At 44.7% G+C, this 14,935-nt stretch overlaps 1 protein-coding gene across 13 annotated transcripts in view; it reads left to right on the plus strand.

Annotated features, from left to right (window-relative positions):
- The first annotated feature begins 3,930 nt into the window (after positions 1-3,930).
- LOC115139431 (afadin) overlaps positions 3,931-14,935 on the plus strand; it is a 147,534-nt gene continuing 136,529 nt past the window's right edge. For 8 of the 13 annotated variants that reach the window (XM_029676785.2, XM_029676790.2, XM_029676791.2 and 5 more), the window contains exon 1: positions 3,933-4,286. In XM_029676785.2, coding sequence (XP_029532645.1) covers positions 4,185-4,286 — 102 coding nt within the window. In that variant the 5' untranslated portion in view covers positions 3,933-4,184. Of the gene's footprint in view, positions 4,287-14,935 lie in introns of all 13 variants that reach the window. The other 5 variants (XM_029676795.2, XM_029676789.2, XM_065026359.1 and 2 more) reach the window with 2 other exon arrangements.

Consider the following 14,935-nt stretch of genomic DNA (forward strand, 5'->3'; position numbering starts at 1 on the left):
GAGCTTCTATGTTGTTGTACCTTGAAATAGTGGTATAAAGAGTTGCTTCAATGCAAGTGTTGTTCTCCAAACTCCTCTCCTCGCTCTGTGTTTCTCACCAGTTTTTAAAACTTATTTCAATGATTTGTATTTCTCAAGGACCATGACATAATTACCTGACTCCTCCGCACAACACTTGAACCATGGCAACAATAACAAACTCCAATTGCATACCCACACTTACAGCAGGTTTATGAGGAAGTGTGGTTGACTGGAATACTCTGTATAATTACGCTGGAGTTATTTTTTCATTGCATAGTTGTGTACTTTATACATTTTCTTCGTCAAAACGACAACTCATAGGCATATATTGACCTGACTGACCTGTACCTTGCTCGAATGTTAGGCATACATATGTTTTTATGTACTTTACATGTACAGTGACAGCACCTCTGAGATATCACTCGTTCCTGAGACCTATAGGGCATCAGTTGCCCTGGTGACACAGAGGTTAATACAGAGGCAGAGATTTATAGAGCCTTGTCAACAGTCACCATTTGAATCATCAAACTCCAAACTCCAAACCAAACTCTGCCAGAGCAAATGTTTATACAGCTTTGTCTGGCTGGACACTTTGCCTGGAGCCAATCCAACTGAGCCTCTTTGGTGTGTAACAGGATTGATGGCACAGGGTTGAGTGAGAGTTCCCAAAGGACACTGACACTGTAAATGCCGTTATATTGATGGTTCTGCAGCTGATGAATATATTGGCCACTCCAAGGTGGGCTCCCAAGTGGCGCAGCGGTCAAAACCACTGCATAAGGGGCAGCAGGTAGCCTAGTGGTTAAAGCGTTGGGCCAGGAACCGAAAGGTTGCTGGATTGAATCCCCGAGCTAACAAGGTAAAAAATCTCTCCTACTCCTGAATAGGACAGTTAACTCACTGTTCCCCGTTAGGCCGTCATTGTAAATAAGATTTTTCCTTAACTGACTTGCCTAGTTAAATAAAAGTTCAATTGAAATGTAACAAAAAAACAATCTCGGTGCCAGAGGTGTCACTACAGACCCTGGTCTGATTGAAGGCTGTATCACAACCGGCCATGATTGGGAGTCCCATAGGGTGGTGCACAATTGGCCCAGCATCGTCCAGGTTAGGGTTTGGCCGGGGTAGGTCATCATTGTTCTTAACTGACTTTCCTAGTTAAATAAAGGTTACATTAAAATACAGTAAAAAAATAAAGGTCACACCTTGATTGTCACCTTCCTCTTGACTCTGACTCTCAGTGTACATTTGTCTTCTAGTCATCGTATGTACAGTTGAACTCGAATAAAGTCAAGACAGCCTCACTTGAACCTTGAGTGTGTCTGTTTGCTAGGCTGTTCTCAAATGTGAAATTCAGCATGACTGTGAGAGTTTCCTTCTCCGGAGATGCAATACATTTTACACTGTGCTTTCAAATAACAAAAATCTTGCCACTGTTACATTTTTCCAAGACATCTGCACTACCTTTGGGAACATGGAGGAGTCACAACTCAATCAGCAGAATATGTCTCTTGTCGTGATGACACCTAATTTAGCCACTGTTCAGTACCATGGTGACATGGATAAACATGTTCTTTGCCTTTGTCAATTTCAGGTTAGCTATTCGTTTGAAGATATTTTGCAGACATAACATGTCCTTTTCATCTACCGTAATAGCGACAGTATAATTTTCCAAGTTTCCCCCCACAAATGTATCCCTCTGTTGGCCAGTCCAAGAGTTACATTTCCCTTTCCTTCTAAACAGGAAACATCTGCAGTGGTGAGAAATGTGAACGTTAGGGATAAGTCGGATTTAATTGTGAACATTTCAATTCCATTATGATGTGAACTGTCTCCCCTGATACAGAAATAAAAAGGTGGGAGGTGAAATCACACCTCTGCAAACAGAGCAATGCTAACAAAAGCAATCGTCATCTTAGTCAAATGGCACGAAGCAAAAACAGGTGAAAACAGAAATGGATAGAGATGGACCAAACCAAAGTCATCTTCATTCACAATACATGTCCAACAAAATGTTGCTGAGTGATCTTGTCTTTATTTACTATGTTGTGTCTGATGGAATGATTGGTGCAAAGACTGCAATCAGATTTTCTCTGAGTAACAATAACAAACTATCTTAGTAGACAGAAAATATCCCTTTATCCTGATTTCTACACTATCCACTGGCCCTGGTATAAGAATCCTTTGTCTTTATGCTCTGTAGGATGGTCTAGAATTTACTCAGCCATATAGTGCCCAGTCCCGTATGCCCATATAGAACGCAGGCAGCAACGTAGTGACGCAATTGGGCTTATATTGCGCCAGTGGCCACAGTAGCCCTGCCTGCCTCATTGACTTGACTGCTGCACAGGACTGCACAGCTGCGCTCGTCAGGTTTAACGTGATGCTGTCAGACTGTGCATGGCCCTTCCATCATTGCATGAGCACAGGAGCGAAAGCTACGCAAAGTAGGCCACACAGACAGAGCCATATGAGCAAATGCTCTGTTCAGCCCTGTTTTTATGATCCCATACAACACAACCTTCTTCTGTCTGACTGACAATTACAGCACACACTATTGCAAGAGGTTGTTGTTTTATATGCTGACAATTCCAAAGCATTTAGTCTTGAGTCAGGATCAAAATCTGTCGGTAGCAATAAAATGAGTATAAATGATGAGGCGATCACCGTTTGACCCTTCAGTTAGTGGCATGCCTATATCATGTCACAGTGACTTTTTCTGAGATCCAAAACAAACCTATGTCTCAGTGGGTGTGGTTACAGGATGACGACATTGCCATGGCAGTATGACAATCAACATTTACAAGACGCTCTTATCAAGAGCAACTTACAGTAGTGAGTGCATACAATTTCATTTGTACTGGTACCCCATGGGAATTGAACCCACAACCCTAGTGCCATGCTCTACCAACTGAGCCACACAGGACTAATCAACACCTGCTGACTCAGATCTGTTTTGGGGACAAGGAGAGAAACAGATAACATACATAGGCCTACTGTCATGAAATATTAGATAACATACAGGTAACTGACAAACTAAATGAAACACTTGAGTAAATATGGGATACAAAGTATGTTGAAAGCAGGTGCTTCCACACAGGTGTGGTTCCTGAGTTAATTAAGCAATTAACATCCCATCATGCTTAGGGTCATGTATCAAAACGCCCAGAAGCCCATTATTTTGGCTACTGTGACTAGTAGAAAAGATCTCAGTGACTTTGAAAGAGGGGTCTTAAAAGAGCATATGGGGTTTAAAGTGTGTGTGTGTGTCACCAGATCTCAACCCAATTGAACACTAAAGGGAGATACTGGACTGGTGCCTGAGACAGCGTTTTCCACCACCATCAACAAAACACCAAATGATGGAATTTCTCATGGAAAGAACAGTGTCACATCCCACCAATAGAGTTCCAGACACTTATACAATCTATGCCAAGGTGCATTGAAGCTGTTCTGGTGGCTCAATGCCCTATTAAGACAGTTACCTGTGGCATTATAACTAGATGACAATTGACATGAATATGCAATAGCTTAATTATTATTTATTGAACTGTGGTTTATTTATTTAACCTTTATTTAACTAGACAAGTCAGTTAAGAACATTAAGAACAAATTCTTATTTACAATGACGGCCTAGGAACAGTGGGTTAACTGCCTTTTTCTGGGGCAGAACGACAGATTTTTAACTTGTCAGCTCAGGGATTCAATCTAGCAACCTTTCAATTATTGGCCCAACGCTCTAACCACGAGGCTACCTGCCGTCCATTGACAACGTTTTTATTTTTTTGTATCTATGTCTTGTAGTAACTGGAAACTCAAATGGAAGCTGGACTGGAGTCGAAATAGTTAAGCGGGGACAGGCACAAATCACTATTGTGCTCGTGCACGGCGAATTGTAAGGATGTGAACGCGCACCAAGGTAGTCACATTTGGTTCCCGGGGAGAGAGAACGGAGTGCGATAAACGAGAGAGCGGGACGTGGAAACAGCAGGAGCGGTCCGCGAGAGAGGTGCAGCGACCGGTGACAGCTTTTCACTCGAACCGTATAGAGACCAAATAATTGCTGCATTTGTCTTTTTCCCCCGTGAATTTTCGGATCAGAGGCTTTTTGTAGGGACAAGGGGATCTTTCTTCTGTATAGAGAGTATCATTCGGGATTCAGAATGTCGGGGAGCAGGGAGGAGGAGCGGCGGAAACTAGCTGACATCATTAACCACTGGAACGCCAACCGGCTCGACCTGTTCGAGATCAGCCAACCCACCGAGGTGAGTCCGTGGACCTTCCCCGAGTACAGGCCGCACCAGTCGGAAAAGAGACGATAATTCCCCAGTGCAGTGGGAACTAGCTGAGGGAAACGCGCCTGATGAATTATTAAAAACTGGCAACCAAACACGTTTGTTAACAAATACCTGTAGAGTACTGTTGAAATGCAAAAATGAGTCTCAACAAAGTACCCAACCCACACCTTAGTTAATCGCTAACCAACCTGTCAACCAGATAGCTAGCCTAATGTTTGTGAACGTTAGCTAGCTAGAAAGACGCCTCGAACCGGGTTTTCTTGCGTCTAACAACAGCACGCTCTAGTTGTGGCGAGTGTATGCAATGCACGACGAGCTGCAACACAATTTATCCAACAGATCGCGTAAACTTACTACAATCATGTCAGTCACACTTAACTGTATTATTAGATCGCTAACGTTACCTAGCTAGCTAACAGTAACATCTAAACAGACGCAATCCGACCGGCGTTAGTTAGCTAGCTGGAAAACACTCCGTAGCTAGTTACAGACAATTCAGTTTTGTATTTGTGCAGTTATTTAGCTTGTTTTAGCTGCATTCATTCAAATTATAGTTATACCTACACGTGGGACACACACTTAGATACCAACCCCGTCATATCGCTATATTTCCGTCCAAGCCTTCTGTATTTCACCACCGTGATGAGGGCTATCATTAGCCGGCATCAAACTAAAACCACAGAAACCTAGATAGAGCAAATGCGATTCGCTGGCTAGCTAGCTTAGATATCAGCTAACGTTATCAATGGTTGAGATGACGATCAAGCCATTTTGTATGCCACCAGGTCGTTTGGTAGGTCCAATAAACACTATTTTCTACTATATACGAAATACGTGTTTACTAAGATAATGTCTAGTGTTTATGCAATACTAGTACTGTAGTGGGCAAAGTAAAATAATGATTATGGCTTATCCTACTACTACTGCATCTCTCGATATAACCAGATGGTTAGCTAGGCTAAATCCGTTTTAAAATGGTCTAAATACTGACCATCGATTATGGTTTGCTACCAATCTCTGTTCTAATCAAACTACTAAAATTAAACTTTGGTCTCATGCAGATATTTCTGCATCCAACGTGCACGTGGTTTTTGTCTGATGGGGTTTTAGGTCTAGCTAAGATTTGGTGGACTGTGTGTGTGCTGTTTGCCACCCGTAGTCAAGTGTTTTTACGCGCGCAGGTAGAAGCCAGCCACCCCCACCTCTGAGTTGCAAGTCAAAGCATTGGGGGTAACGGGGGACCCCTCTCATCCGATTAATTAGCTTTGGACAGCAGGACCGCTTCAGGCCTATGGCTGACGTAACTAACTTGCTGCGGTGTTCTGGGAATCCTGCAGTCCTGGGTCAGTATGCCCCCTCTTATTTCTAGGTGCATTATTTTTGCATTTGCTTGAGCAAAATGTATTTAGTGTTGGTTGGATTAACATGTCTCACATGTAACATACACCCCCCCCCCCTCTAGCCATTGCTCCCCACACCCACAAGTTCAACCATAATGCATGGCAATTTTCAGACAATTTTGAAATTGGTTTATTGCTTATGAGCTTGCCAACAAAATGTCAGGGATGTTGTCAGTTTTCATTACCATAATGGAGGCCTTCTCAAAATGTTGTCATTTTTAGCTATGTGTGATTTTTTTTGGTATTGTTAATGACATCGTTTTATAGCATGACCCCATGGCTGGTTATTTTAAAGCAGGTTGGCCAGTGTTTCTTTTCTTCCTCCCCCTGACTATGTCCTGTGGAATTCACTTCCTCTCATTACATTACCACACAATCATATATAGAAATGAGCAAATTGGGTTTGTTTGTAGTTTGTATGAAACTGCTGCTTTTCAGACATACTGGTGGCTTGTGGATAGCAGGGGAAAAACCATGTTTGTTCTCCTTACTCTTGATAAATGCTATAAGATTCAACTGGTTGTAACTGCTGACCAAGTCTGTCTCCTTTGGAGTATGGACAAAATACCAGCAGTCTTAAGGGCTTGAATGTTAAAACAATCCAAGCAGCATTTTCTTCTCCGATTTAGTATTGATCCTCATTAGCTGCGGGGCTTGAGAGAGGGTGGATGGAAACTTTTGACAGGCCCAAATCAACACCTCGTGCATCACTGCGTCGTGTCAGAAGGTTGAGTCTGTCCGTGAGTAACCAGCTTTGTTGCCGTCAGTGTTTCCGTTCTTCCCTGTGGAAGCCAGTGATTTGATTGTTGGTGTCAGTGGAACGGGTGCACTGTTTAGGCCCTATCACATCCCTCCTCGGACTTGCAATGTGTGACCACTGTGATCCTGCGAAGTGTGATTGTTTAAACGGGGCCACCTGGGTTAAAGCTAGGTATGTCATCACTCTGGGTGGAGTTAACCAGAAATGAAGCGCTATCCTCTTTTGTGTGGCACTGCTGCCAACCGAAATAAAGCACAGCTTGTTTTTTGTTATATTTTGAATGGAAAGAGGACTGAGTCAGTGATCAGAGCAACATTACGTATAACCTAACTGACCGTCTGATCCTTTGATGTTTAGTCCTAGTTTGTTTTTAACCATGCTGCTGTGAAATCCCATGTTAACATATCTACTTTCGTCATCCACCAGCAAAAGGCTGTGACGTCATGTGGCCGTGTTTGTTATTGTTCCGGGTCATCATGTATGACGGTGGAGAGCTTCTGGTCCTGCAGGTCTCCTCTCCAGCATGTGACTTGCCACTTGACTCACTATTGCCATGGCAACACCATACTAGTGATGAGCACAACACAGGACTTCTTGCGTTGTGCCCTATCAGCAAAGTGGACAAAGTCGATACCAACGGCGTATTATACATTCATCTCTACTGTGTCAATTCACTACAAGCTTTCATATTAACTGATACATCGGAGGTTGTGTGAAGGATTGTTTCATACAAAGCCCTATGATATGCTTCACTTTTGAGTGTATTGGATATCGTTATTCTCAGGGTTGTTTGTAATTGGAAAAGGAGAATGTGTCAACAAGATAAATACACACGGTCCACACACACTCCCCAGCTGGCATATGCTGCAGATTGTATAGAAAATAGTTTGTCCACAAAATGTTGTCTTCACGCCATGCAGAGTAAAGTAGGCTACATAAAAAATGTAGCACAGAGGAAATGGACCTCTTTGTTACATCTGCCATTAGTGTGTTTGCATTACTGAGTGGCTCCCAGTACTTTAGTAGACCATCCATTCCACATGGGCTGACTGGTATGTGGTTTTAGGGAAACGGATCTATCACCCTAGATAAAAGAGCACAACTTCAGCAGATGGAGCCTGTCTTGCTTCATAGTCTTGAGATTAAATTGATCAAAGACGACGTGTTATTAGATTTGTCACACACCCACTTTACACTATGTCATTTCAGGTTTACAATCTCCATGGAGATTCTTTCCCTGCATTTAAATATGTGCACACACAAGCATCCTTGTGTGGGCGTTCGCTGTGTACTGTAATTACACCGTACACAGAATAGAGGAGGTGATTTACAGTTCCCAACAGCTGTAATTTGTGATTTTTATAATCCAGACAGTGGTAATCTGTGGGGACCTTGGAGTGGGCTGCCTGGGATTAGCACATCCTGACTGTGCATTTGGCTCAGTAATTCCCTCTGTGACTTTGTTTGTTGCTGCTCATACTGGCCAACACTTGGCTCCTCTTCATTGGGCCAAATTTATTATCCACTTAAAGTTGGAGACATGCATTGTAATATTTGATTACCACTGCCGGTGTTGTTGAATAGTTCACAAGATGACTAGGCTGGTATTTGCTGAGCTATTGGAGCTATTGGCTTTTGACTTGAGGGGATGCTGAGGTTTGGACTAACACGTGTCGTTCATCCTACAGTGTGTGTGTGTGTGTGTGTACTACTGTGTCTTGTCTCCTCCTCCATGAACAAATCTGTTCAACTCTCTGCTACTGGGAGAATGGAGCCGTAAATGTTTTACATGTCATGGCTCAAGGGGGTGTGTGTGTGTGTGTGTAGCTGAGAAAGTTCTGTCAGAGTAATGGCTCCCACCCAGTTCATTAAGAATTGGGCCAAAGATCACAACCACATCTTGTCACTTACTGGCTTCAAATGGAATTATGGCCCTTATGTCTCATCTCCACACTGGCTATTACACATCCTAATCTATCAACTACACTGCCTGCTGCTATATTATGTTGGGTGATATAAATCAGCTGATTAACAAAAATGAGAACACATTTTCATGGATATAATTCTCAAATGGTGCTCTTTGGCTAATTGGTCACAGGATGTGGGGATGGTGACTCCCCCCCTTCCAGGGCACATTGAAAACACCTGGTATCATATGTGGATCTCTCTCTCACACGTACACAAGTGCCCTGATTAGTGGGCTCAGCAGAGAGGTGGTGGTGGTCTCTGCTGTAGGAGAGGCCTGGCCTTGGCTTGTCAGTCCCATTAATCCTCAGAGGCCCGGCGGTCGTTCCAGTCCGCCTCTGCCCTTTCCTCACTCGACCACACAGCCCATCTAGTCCCCTGATATGGTTGTTCCTTCAGTCACTCAGAGCCAGACTCAAGCCTGTAGGCCTTTGTGACCTCACACGATCAGATCATTTTGGGCTGATGACTTGTCTGTTTTGGTATTTACAATCAATAGAGATCTGCCCCACAACCTGGTATTTTCTTCCATTCTCTTCTGACTGGAGGAAATGTACATTTGCAGGCCCGGTGTCTGATATCAGGCTTATTGTTGCAGGACTTTTCTCATGTGAAAAAACATCATCATCTGATCGTGTTGCGTTGAGTCTGCTTAGCTAAGGGTAATTGAAACCTACCTCAGCCGCCCCTTGTTCTTTAGTTACAGGGAATGTCTCCTTCCATTTGAACAAAATGTCTTCATGTTTCTGTCTGCCAAATAGTTTGTGGTCGTCTTTCATATTCCCAGAATGGTGTCTTTTTGTTTAGTACAGCCTGTCAGTGGCCGTGGTGGTGTTTTGGTGTGTGGAATGTCTCTCATGCATGTTTATGAACAACAGTCCGATGCTAGAGTAGCATGGGAGCTGCTGCCGCTGCCAATTAAGCTTTTAGAATGACCCTGGCATGAACTTAGACCTCCTACAGTAGGTGACTCCTGCCTAGCTGCTCCCTTCAATGGTGTCTGGTGATCATCGCCTTGTTGAGTGAAAACATGCATATCCCTTGTACAGGATTCTCCTTAATACTTCTGGAGAATATTGTAACATAAACAGATTAGCACAATCTTCAGGGCTAGGTGTAGCCTAATACTCCGGTCCAGTCCACACATTATCCAGATGATTACGTGGCTGCCCTCCCGTTTAGTTTGAGTGATGGTCACATTAGAGACCAACCTTCTAGCTTTGAAAGCACACACAAATCCCTAGAACTGTGAAAGGTGAAGACGCATTAAACCTCCATTTTCTCCTATGATGAGGAACAGAAGGCGGGAGGAGAGAGCGATTTTAGAGACGGCAGGACTTCCTCTTCTCATTTTCAACCTGCTGGGAGAGCGCCTTCCTGGCAGAGGCAGCCTAATGCACGTGCTGTTCACTTCCTAATGTCCAAGTGGTGCTTCACTGATAAACTAGATATCCCAGTTGTATGGCCATGGTACTGTGCACAATGTAGCCTATACATTAACCTTGTTGTTGTACTTGTACGCATACATACATTTATTTAATTTCTTTCTCAGTATGACGAGCAATGAGTTAATGTTCAGCTGGTTGTCTTCCTGATTGGCTTTGAGTTTCCTCCTGAATAATGATCTATTCTCAGGTTGTTTCCCTTGGATTAGGAATGCTGCATGCCTGTGTATCTCAGAGCTTCCTGGAACTATGACATCATCCTAACCCCTTTTTGTATGCCTTATGGTACTGTATGTCCTGCTCAGACTCTTTGATGCTGCCTTTGGCAGTGCCGGCGACTCATCTCTGACCTACTCTGATCAAGCCAACTCTTGTCAAAGGCATCTATTCAAGTATGTTAATGATGGTGGGTGGCATCATATCCCAGTAGAGTTTTCAATTTTTTTTATAGCAAGATATTGTAGTTTTGATCAGTCAACAAAAGCATGTTACATTCTGGAAGCGGCAGAAACTCCAGCCGTCTTGTGGAGCCCGGCTCAGAAGATGAAGGGGGGAGTAGGTGTTTAAGAGCGTCTGCTAAATGACTTAAATGTAAATGTATGTGGAGTGTCATCACATATTATACTTACACAAGTGCTTAGCCCAGCGTTGTGCTCTTTGTCATGTCTGTCTGGCCGACCCAGGTTAGTGAGCATCTCTATTTTTGTATGTGGGAAAAACCTGAGCATGGCCTCTGTTGCTACTAGCCTGGGCCTAATCGCTGACACAGGAAAGTCTTCACTCTAGCACACTGTTGGAGGGGGGGTTGAGCTGAGAGGGGGGTCTGCTAAGTTGGCCCTCTGTTTGCTTTGGACAGGGAAGAAAAGCACAGCCATCCTGTGGGAGGGGGAGGGGAGGGGTTAAGGGGGTGGTCAGAGAGGGGAACGGTGGGGGAGGTTGTGTTTGTGCCTTGTGCGGACAGCGAGCTGGGTTGGAGATAAAGCTGGAATAAGGGTCTGCCCCCCCCCCATATCCTCTATCCCTTGTGGCCCCTGGGTGACCAAACTAGCCCTCCTGTCCCTCTGGCTGGTAAAGGCCTGTTAGATCACAGACTGAGGTTTGGGAGGAACGAGGGGGAGGTTGGGATGAATAGCACTGTAGCATCCTGCAGACAAGTCACTCAGGATTGTTTTGTAAACATTTGGTGAACCCTAATCTAAGTCTAAATATCTTTCAGTGAGAAGTAGTTTGGATATAATAACTTACAGGCTTTTAAATGTCCATTTCACAATGTTTGGTTGGTTGATAATTGTGTGTGTGTGGGAATATTCTGCCTGAAGCAGCCTCGCCCTGAAACTCCAAAAATGTAGACTGGGAACATCTGCTTCTCATATGGGTCCCTGGCGTACCCTCTCCTCTCCTTTTTAATAATTTCAGCGCTCGACCTGACCCCACCTTGCTGCTGCCTGTGTGGTGGGGCTGGGCTGGACAAGGAGGACGATTTGGCAGGCTGAGGGGGGGGCCTCTCTTGGAGTCTACTACCGGAGCACTTTCACCTTGTCCCACCTCTCCAACCCACACCCCTGTAGGCCTCAAGCAGGGGAACACCACAGACTGACCGGGCCTGGTCGACTGCAATAATAATAATAATACTGTTGCCAAGCAGACAATGGCTGCCTGAAGGATGACCGCTGTGGCCGAGGCTTCCCTAAACACAGCTCCACCCTCATGTTTGTTGACTTAACTGTCAGAAAAATGCCTTCAAGAGAGACTTCCTCCTTCGCACACACGTTTTCTTTCCCCCTAGTTGAATTGCCGGGCCAATTCTGAACAGTGGAACTGGAACACCCCTAGTTAGCAGTAGTCTGGGGCTGTGTTGTGTGCCAGGATCGGAACACGGAGGCCAGGACAAGAGGGGAGAGGCCTGGTGGCGTTGAGTGACTGACCTCTGCCACTCCCTGACGCAGGTTGGGCCCAGATGTGTGATCTAGCTGGCCACTGTGGTGTGTGGTTATGAGGAACCTGGGGGGGGGGGGAGTCCAGTCTGAAAGGATGTGTTCAGCTCCCAGACGTCTCCCTTCAGGCCCACGTGTTTGGTGGTGGTGGTGGTGGGTGGCTGTGGAGACTCCCGGCACACACACACACACACTAACATAGTCATCTGACAGAAAATGTGTTCCAAATGAGGCAGGCGGTCTGGCTCGCGCTTTGAGGGAGTTGATAGTATTTGGTAGGGCTGGGAATTGACTGGACTGGGCATGCCTTTATGGTTACACTACACCTGGCTGTGGTTGCTATGGACACAGAAGCCTGCATAGGTGTCCTAAATTGGCCTGACTCTCTAAGGACTGACTGGCCTCTGACTTCATAGTGCGAGGTTCAGGTGAATTTTGTAGAGAATTGCATTCTCCCACTCTGATAATTGGATAATGTTCGTCAGCACATTCTTACATTTTTTCCATTGTACCAAAGTCACCTCTCCAAGTGGATGGTGCTCTGTTGCATAATTCAGTGTATGCCCCTGTAAAACAACACATTTCACTGCACCTATCTGGTGTATGTGACATAAAACATCTTGTTTTTCATTGTGTGTCACATTTCTCATCTCCACACACAGGAGGACCTTTAGAACATGCACACTAACGTCACACACACACACACACACTGCGGAAAGCACTCTGACATGCAGCCTGCGTGTGAGAAAATCTATACATTGTAATCATACAGTGCCGTGTTGCACAACCACCCAATATTTCACAGCGAGGGTTTACATAAAGCCATTATCCAGCTTTAAACATCTATTGATTTCCAATGGAACATTTATTTATTTATTTTTGGCCATAGACAGTAGTACAGAAATGCAGTTATTGTTAAAATTACAGGGCTGTGTGTCGTCAACCCCATCCCATGTGATGGGACCTCAGAAGCACACAACAACCCCTGTTACTTACGCAGCCAGACCAATACCGACTTCTAAAAGAGAGCTCTACTCCCTCTGTCACATGATCATTCTTGTAATACTAGTGTGGGGGGGGGCAACAGTAAGACATTGAGTTACACAAGTGGAAGCCTCCATCTATAATGAACCATGGGACTGCAGTGCAGAACTACAGTTTTATTCAAATAAAAATGAAGCACCTTGTTTCACTCTGGTCAAACGGGAGTTTGTGTGCGCTAGCCCGTCAGTGTGCGAGCCGTCGAAGAAGACTGAATAACGAGCCTATGAGGAACAACCTTGAGTCCTGTCCTGGAACTCGCCTGCTATTCTCACTGGGCTCCGTTTAGGAGAGTCAGGAACTTCTTTTGGCAGATACAACACTATTTATCAAGGGAGGAGAAACAAAAAAAAGAAGCCACACCTGTTTTTATTTTCTTCAACCCGTGCCATAATGGTTCATGAGCAGGGCCTGTTTTGAGCTCCCAGGGATAGGATAACCCACATACCCGCTCAGCCACAACAGCCAACCATGTGACCTGCCAGGCTCAGAACCCTTTCCCCATTCATCCAAACCTAATCAATGGCTTTTTGCAAGCACTCCGTGTGTGGGAGTGCCTTTCACCGCTCTTACGTCTGGGGTTTGCACCCACCCAACTCTGCTTAGTCAGTGGTGCCTTCAGAGAGGAGCCCTGTTTCTGTGTACCACAGAGGGAATGCCGTTCTGCTGTCTCCTCAGCCAGGACGGGGCCATTTTAAGAGGCAGTATCCCTCCCTAAACGGTCTGTGTTATTGAAGCGGCAGACGGGCCCATCTCCCCCTGCGATTTACTGCCGTCTCTGTACACAGTGGACACTTTACACAAGGCCACTGGGCCTGATGATAAGACCTCACAACCAGGAAGTAAATTACCCAGCCCCCTTGGGGGACAGTAAATACTGGACCCCCCCATAACAATGCGTCCACAGTTGGGCTATCGCATAACCTTGATCTGGCTGTTTATCAATGCTGTTAAGTGTTTTCCACGATTGATTTGCAGTGTTGCCTGGCGTCAGGGGATTTATGTCATGCCCCAGGTCCTCACTCCATCCCCCTCCCACAATGCTCCAAACGGAACAGACTGGGCACACCTGGGACACAGGAGATGCACTCATCTGGAGAGTCAGAGATTTGCTATAGAGCAGTGTTCTTCAGTCTGTTTCCTGGGGACCTATGTTCCTGTCCAGCACTAACAAGGATACTGCTGCTTAATAGTAATGTGGGGATAACTCTATACAGTTACATGTCGCAATATTATTTTTGGCTGATATTACAGAATTCTGCGTTATTCACGCCAGAAACAAAAAATATCCTAAAATATTTAGCTGTGTATTGTAAAAGTATATATCTAAAATGCTTCTTATTGTAATTGCTGCTCTGCACCCGACAATTTTGACTTTGTGGATGTGCTATTTAGTGGAAGCCATTACAATTCCCTCATTCACAAACATGCATTATATCAGCAGACAGCGTTCCACCTGATGTGTACACTTCTCTCTGCTAAAATGTAAGATTTAACTTCAAGCCAAACAGTAGGTTTTCCTGTGTACTTTTCTATAATACACAGAAACATGATGGCCATACTTAGTTTTTGAAAAAAAGACCATGCCTTTTCATTGTAAGCTCATTTACTTACGTGTGGCTGTTAGCCAAATAGCATTGCACTTCGGTAGTCATCTGATGAAAATGAAGCTATTTTGTGTCGAATGTGTTCTACTAATACAATGGTCACCAATCGGTCGATCTCCAAGGCATTCCTAGTCGATCACCAAACATTTCTGTAGAAAAGCCAACGTTAAAGGCTTGCGCTCCTTTAAAAAATAAAAAATAGGTTCTAGGTGCACTTGATTCAGAAGCTCTGCACACCGGGTAGGCAAAGTGTTCTCATTTTCAACCGTTTAATTTGACTGAAAAGACACTCTGCCTACCCAGCGGACCAGGATCCTGTGGCTAAATCGAGTGCGCCTTCAGTACTGGCCTATCTGATAGCTCAAATCACCGTGTCTACCGCTTCCATGACCCCGGCCACAGCGACGTTTGGTAGGCTACTAGCCTACATTTCAGAACTTTTAAAACCATGACCAGAGAGAGGA

Source organism: Oncorhynchus nerka, linkage group LG13 (genome assembly GCF_034236695.1).
Source record: "Oncorhynchus nerka isolate Pitt River linkage group LG13, Oner_Uvic_2.0, whole genome shotgun sequence".
Lineage (NCBI taxonomy): Eukaryota > Metazoa > Chordata > Actinopteri > Salmoniformes > Salmonidae > Oncorhynchus > Oncorhynchus nerka.